At 50.9% G+C, this 7518-nt stretch overlaps 1 protein-coding gene across 4 annotated transcripts in view; it reads right to left on the reverse strand.

Moving 5' to 3' along the window:
- Window positions 1-5378, reverse strand: part of BCAS4 (breast carcinoma amplified sequence 4) — a 128318-nt gene extending 122940 nt beyond the window's left edge. For 2 of the 4 annotated variants that reach the window (XR_011025421.1, XM_068264276.1), the window contains exon 1: window positions 3786-5376. Coding sequence is in view for 3 of the 4 variants with exons in the window: in XM_068264276.1 (XP_068120377.1) it covers window positions 3786-4088 (303 nt within the window). In the remaining variant the exon portion in view is untranslated. Of the gene's footprint in view, window positions 1-3785 lie in introns of all 4 variants that reach the window. The other 2 variants (XM_068264277.1, XM_068264275.1) reach the window with 2 other exon arrangements.
- Between the last annotated feature and the right edge of the window lie 2140 nt (window positions 5379-7518).

The following is a 7518-nucleotide window of genomic DNA, read 5'->3' on the forward strand; positions in this document are numbered from 1 at the left end:
TTGGTCTTTCACGTGGAATTCCAATAAAATTGATTCATGTTTGTGGCAGTAATATGACAAAATGTGGAAAACTTCAAGGGGGCCAAATACTTTTGCAAGGCACTGTATATAAAACTTAGACTAATTGTTGTCTCTGCTACACTTTAACCTCCTGAGCCTTATGCTGCTCAGGAGGTTTTGTTACTTTGTGCCCCAGGATGAATTAATTTGCTGTAATAGCTGCCAAAACCTTCTGCTAGCACTAGGCTAGCTGGTACAAGTGTCCGGCACCCCCGATCCCATGTTTATACATTACCCAGCCTGGATCCAGCGATCGGCGCAGCCTCTTCACTATGGGGAGGATCACACATGACGTCGCCAACATCATGACGTCATGCGCAAACCCGATCCTCCCCATAGAGAGACCGGAGCTGAGCAGGGAGACTGCGCGATAGCTGGATCCAGGCTGGGTAATGTATAAATGGGGGGGTCGGGGGGGGGGATTGCAGGGGATTGGGGGTGCCGGACACTTGTACTAGCTAGCCTAGTGCTAGCTTAAAGGGAAGGTTCAAGCAAAATAAAAAAAATGAGTTTTACTTACCTGGGGCTTCTACCAGCCCCATGCAGCCATCCTGTGCCCTCGTAGTCACTCACTGCTGCTCCAGTCCCCCGCTGGCAGCTTGCCGACCTCGGAGGTCGGCAGGACGCATTGCGTACATTTTTACACATTCCCGCTAGTGCAGGAACATTAACACATACATTTTTACGCGTTACTGATTCAATGCGTACATTTTTACGCATTGAACCAGTAATGCGTAAAAATGTATGTGTTAATGTTCCTGCACTAGCGGGAATGTGTAAAAAATGGAACCAGTAATGCGTAAAAATGTATGTGTTAATGTTCCTGCACTAACGGGAATGCGTAAAAATGTACGCAATGCGGCCCGCCAACCCAGAGGTCGGCAAGCTGCCAGCGGGGGACTGGAGCAGCAGTGAGTGACTACGAGGGCACAGGATGGCTGCATGGGGCTGGTAGAAGCCCCAGGTAAGTGAAACTCATTTTTTTATTTTGCTTGGACCTTCCCTTTAAGGGTTTACAGTCATTGCAGCAAACGTAGAGAATCCAAAATTGCTCCGACTCCTCAGTCTAATTTTTACAAAGGCTATGGATTTGGTTCAAAAATCATCCAATTCCGACTCCTTCAGTTTACTGAAACCACCGACTCCGACTCCAGGTACCCAAAATTTCTCCGACTCCACAGCCCTGCTTAAAGGACAGGTCCAAGGAAAAAAAAAAAAAAAAAACAAGATCAACTTACCAGGGGCTTCCTCCAGCCCGCGGCAGCCTATCTGTCCCTTGCCGCATATCCCGGGGTCCCTTCTTTTGCAGATGCCGACCACGCCAGGTGTGTTTGGTGCAGGCGCAGAACTACTGTGCCTGTGCAGTGACTATGTGCTCACGCAGGTACAGAAGATACTGGGGAGGTCGGCATCTGCAACGGAGGGGACACCAGAGCTGCGGCAAGGGACAGATAGGCTGCCAGGGGCTGGAGGAAGCCCCAGGTAAGTAGATCTTGTTTTTTTTTTCTCAAATGTGTCCTTTAACCTGAAAACTGGTGGTCCTCTACCCAGTCTGCAAAACGTGTTTTATATGTTGGTATCCCTGTCACTTGTGGGAGGGGTTTCCCTTCACACTTCTTGACTGAACAGGAAGTGATGTCAATTCTAACAGCATGGGACAGAAGATAGCAGTAAAAACCCACCTGAGGTTTAAACCTTAACGACACAATCAATAACAACCATATCTGCTCCCTGGAGTCGGCCTTTAAACCAGCCACACACGGTTCAATTATTGTCCGGTCTGGCTGCTGATCAATCCTCCCGAGACAATGTACCTCAACTTGCAGATTAGAGAAACCCTACAGTCATAATGATTGGACACCACAGCTCTCCGTGCTTTTGCATTGATACAGTAGTGCGGTACAAAGCCATGGACCCAGCACGGGATTCTCTGCTCTGCCTTCCCCTCTGCAGTCCTCCCACTGCTCAATATTGACCGATTTGACTGCATGTGGAGACCTTCAACGTGCGCTGATTGATTGATTATAGCCAACGATCAATGGTGGGGGAGGGGGGATGAGAGAAGAGCAGGCAGCATAGAGAGTGCTGCAATCAATGCTCCAGACTTGCCAGGACCAGGATTGATCCAAAACGCCCTTTGTAGACAAAAAGGAGCAACTAAGAGTACCAGTTTGCCACATCCATGTTCCAAGGGAAGGGGGAGGGGGCAAGTCATAAAGAACAAATCAGATCGCAGCATTTCATGCACAGGCAGACGATTCTGTTAACGCCCAAAGTGATATATTTATAATTGGCTTAATATTTATAATTGGTATTGTCATCAAATTTCATCTATAGTCTGATGTCTGGTACACACCATGCAATTTCACATTAGAAAGACAGGTCGAATCGATTATTTCTGTCAGGTGTGATCTGATTTCCAATCACTTCTATACAAAACTGATTGGAAATAAGATCAGACCTGTCGGAAATAATCGATTCAACTGGTCTGACAGGAAATTGCACGGTGTGTATCAAGCATTTCTCAACCTTTTTAGAGTTGAGGAACCCCTACAAAAAATCCAGGTCTTGGAAAACCCCTGCATAAAATTGTGGTGCCAGTTTTCTGAGTTCTGCCTTCTACTTCTGTTACACACCTCTTGGTTAACAATAGTACCATTGTCATATTTCATATGTTGCCATCGCCAGCCCCACGTTACAAATGCAGGAATCACCCCCACCCCACATATGAAATGCAACAATCGTCCCACATATGAACAGCAACAATTATCCCACAGTGCAGCAATTGCCCCATGTAAAAACTGCAACAATTACCCCACATATGACACACATAGCATAGAGGAACCCCAGCCAAGCCTACAATGGAATGGATGAACTCTGCAGAACCTAAAAGGGCATGGAGAGAACTTTATCTCCTATATTTGATCAATAATGACTTCTCTAGGAGTATATCTGGTCATTTGTCCTGCGGTCGGCAATGATATCAGTCAGCTTCAGGGAGGTACAAATATGCATTCAAAGGACATCAGAGAAGATCTTATAGTGTTTTATATTCATTTTTTGTAAGTTTAATGTTTTAGAGGAAAACAACATTTTTGATAACACCACTTTAAAATGTTCAAGTAAAACATAAAATTGGGCATAAGCTAAAATATGCGACTCATTCAATAATCAGTATCGCATGATGCCGAGTACATTTACCAATGGGACTGAATGTAATTGAATTCATTAGAACCACACGCTTTGTGATAGAGTAGGAAGCTGCTTAATAATATCTATTACTGGGCAAGAGTGAATCAGGATTGATTAGGCCCAAAGGATCTCTTAGATTAGAATGATAATAAAAAATAACATCTGGCTGTCAAATAACACACTCTATCCACAAGAATAGTTAAACTCTCTGTGCTGCCCCTGCAGGCCAATCAGATTGCTTGAGCTGCCTGTAGAAGCCAATCAGGAGTCTAGGTTTACTCTCAGGATAATGGCATCAGGCTGTTACAGGCAGCAGATCGTCTCTCTGTTCAGCTTCCAGCAGGAAGTAATATTCCTGTGCCAGTTAGAGTGAATGGCAGAAATGCCGGTTGCAGAATGATAGGGAATTAGCTAACTGGCAGTCAATGCCGTTGTTTGTTCAAACAACAAGCAGCACAGCGGTGTGAGGAGGGCAGGGCTACCGGGTCTGAAGGCAGTTTGGTGTCACAGAAACACACGTTTTGTATACAAACCTCTGGGCAGGTGTCAGCAGTGAAGAGCTGGGCATACCGCTGACTGTCACTGAGCGCTGGGGTTTCCTCGGTTACTGGTGACAGGTCTGGCATGGCCTGGTGATTCTGCATTGTACAAAACACTGCAACTTCCTCCTGCTGTAGAGCACAGCTCTGCTTCCCCTTCTGCAGGGCTGCCTCTGTTAACCCTTCCAGGACACAGGCAATGTTCTGCATTTCAGTCACATAGTCTCTGCAACAACTGCTCCCATTCCTGTACAGAGACCTCACCCTCCTGTGTCCCTGTACTTCCAGACACTGCATAGTCCTCCACCCCTATCCTTACAGACACCGCATCCTCCTGTACTCCCATCCATCCAGGTACGGCATCATCCTGTACCCCTATCCTTACAGACACTGCATCCTCCTGCACCCCTATCCATCCAGACACCACACCCTCCTGCACCCCTATCCATCCAGACACCACACCCTCCTGCACCCCTATCCATCCAGACACCACACCCTCCTGCACCCCTATCCTTCCAGACACTACACCCTCCTGCACCCCTATCCTTCCAGACACCGCATCCTCCTGCACCCCTATCCTTCCTGACAATGCATCCTCCTGCACCCCTATCCTTCCAGACCCCGCATCCTCCTGCACCCCTATCCTTCCAGACAATGCATCCTCCTGCACCCCTATCCATCCAGACACCACACCCTCCTGCACCCCTATCCTTCCAGACACCTCATCCTCCTGTACTCCCATCCATCCAGACAATGCATCATCCTGCACCCCTATCCTTCCAGACACCGCATCCTCCTGCACCCCTATCCTTCCAGACACCACACCCTCCTGCACCCCTATCCTTCCAGACACAGCATCCTCCTGTACTCCCATCCATCCAGACACCACACCCTCCTGCACCCCTATCCTTCCAGACACCTCATCCTCCTGTACTCCCATCCATCCAGACGCTGCATCCTCCTGCACCCCAATCCTTACACACCGCATCCCCCTGCACCCCTATCCATCCAGACACTGCATCCTCCTGCACCCCTATCCTTCCAGACATCACACCCTCCTGCACCCCTATCCTTCCAGACACTGCATCCTCCTGCACCCCTATCCTTCCAGACACCGCATCCTCCTGTACTCCCATCCATCCAAACACCACACCCTCCTGCACCCCTATCCTTCCAGACACTGCATCCTCCTGTACTCCCATCCATCCAGACGCTGCATCCTCCTGCACCCCTATCCTTACAGACACCGCATCCTCCTGCACCTCTATCCATCCAGACACTGCATCCTCCTGCACCCCTATCCTTCCAGACACTACACCCTCCTGCACCCCTATCCTTACAGACACCGCATCCTCCTGCACCCCTATCCACCCAGACACTGCATCCTCCTGCACCCCTATCCTTCCAGACACCAAACCCTCCTGCACCCCTATCCTTCCAGACACTGCATCCTCCTGCACCCCTATCCTTCCAGACACCACAACCTCCTGCACCCCTATCCTTCCAGACACCTCATCCTCCTGCACTCCTATCCTTCCAGACACCATACCGTTCTGCACCTCTGCCCCTCCAGACACCATACCGTTCTGCACCCCTACCCCTCCAGACAGCATACCGTTCTGCACCCCTGCCCCTCCAGACACCATACCGTTCTGCACCCCTGCCCCTCCAGACACCATACCATTCTGCACCCCTACCCCTCCAGACAGCATACCGTTCTGCACCCCTGCCCCTCCAGACACCATACCGTTCTGCACCCCTGCCCCTCCAGACACCATACCGTTCTGCACCCCTGCCCCTCCAGACACCATACCGTTCTGCACCCCTGCCCCTCCAGACACCATACCGTTCTGCACCCCTGCCGCTTCAGACACCATACCGTTCTGCACCCCTGCCCCTCCAGACACCATACGGTTCTGCACCCCTACCCCTCCAGACACCATACCGTTCTGCACCCCTGCCCCTCCAGACACCATACCGTTCTGCACCCCTACCCCCCCAGACACCATACCGTTCTGCACCCCTGTCCCTCCAGAGACTATACCATTCTGCACCCCTGCCCCTCCAGATAGTTACTTCACTCGCCTGCAGTCCTGTCCCCCCAAACAGCTGCACCCCTGTCCTCTCAGACACCTCAAACTGCTTCACCATTGTCCCTCCAGATACCTCAAACTCCTGCACCCCTATAATTCCAGACACCACACCCTGCTGCACCCCTATAATTCCAGACACCTCACCATGCTGCACCCCTGCCCCTCCAGACACCTCACACTCCTGCACCCCTTTTCTCCCAGACTCCTTACACTCCTGCATCCCTATCCCCTCACCCTGCTGCACCCCTATACTTCCATACACCTCATCCTGCTGCACCCCTATACTTCTAAACACCTCACCCTGCTGCACCCCTATACTTCCATACACCTCACCCTGCTGCACCCCTATACTTCCTGATACCTCACCCTGCTGCAGCCCTATACTTCCATACACCTCACCCTGCTGCAGCGCTATACTTCCATACACCTCACCCTGCTGCACCCCTATACTTCCTGATACCTCCCCCTGCTGCAGCCCTATACTTCCATACACCTCACCCTGCTGCAGCGCTATACTTCCATACACCTCACACTCCTGCACCCCTATACTTCCTGATACCTCACCCTGCTGCACCCCTATACTTCCTGATACCTCACCCTGCTGCAGCCCTATACTTCCATACACCTCACCCTGCTGCAGCGCTATACTTCCATACACCTCACACTCCTGCACCCCTATACTTCCTGATACCTCACCCTGCTGCAGCGCTATACTTCCATACACCTCACACTCCTGCACCCCTATACTTCCTGATACCTCACCCTGCTGCAGCGCTATACTTCCATACACCTCACACTCCTGCAATCCTGTCCTCTCAGACACCCCATCCTCCTGTGCCACTTTAATTCCAGACACCTCACCCTGCTGCACCCCAGTCCCAGATACCCCACTTTCCGGCCCCGCTGTCCTTCCCGACACCTCGCCTCTCTGCACGTCCTCCAGCCCTTCTACTTCCTGCGTCTCTGACTGGTTGTCCTTCTCCCAGCCACCCGAGTCCCTCCCCGCCTCCGCCCTTGACCCCGGCTGTACCCCACATCTTATGTCCCCGAGCTGCAGACGGAGGCGCCGCTGCCCGGGCCCTGCCAATCATCCTTAGCTGAATCTACGGCCTCTCCGCTGGACTCTGTCGCCATCGCGTGTTCATTGTGTAGAGCTGCAGCCATCCAGTGTGAGCTGCTCAGTGCTGCCACCCTCTGAGCGCTCAACAGAACAGAATAGCGAAATAATGTTCACCTGTGTACTGCTGCCACAGTGTGGACATTCTCAGGAAGTGCGCCGTCGTGTATTTTCCTAGTTTAGACTGTAGTTGTACCCTGTTTCCACCTAGTGGAGAGTCCCGAGGACAGCAGAGTACTAATGACTGGCCTTTTGTCTAGAACAGGGGTCAGGAACCTTTTTGGCTGAGAGAGCCGTAAACGCCACATATTTTAAAATGTATTTCCGTGAGAGCCATACAATATGTTTCAAACTGGGACAGTGTGCATGCATAGCAGAGAGCTCACATCCCTGTTGCCATGGTGATGTGTATACAGTTGATCTGCCGGGCAGCGGAAGTATTAGACACATCTTCAGCTTCTCTTTCTTGGGTTTAAGCAACATCAGCACTTTCCCCGAGAGCCAGACAGGAGAAATA

Source organism: Hyperolius riggenbachi, chromosome 12, assembly GCF_040937935.1.
Source record: "Hyperolius riggenbachi isolate aHypRig1 chromosome 12, aHypRig1.pri, whole genome shotgun sequence".
NCBI classification, from domain to species: domain Eukaryota; kingdom Metazoa; phylum Chordata; class Amphibia; order Anura; family Hyperoliidae; genus Hyperolius; species Hyperolius riggenbachi.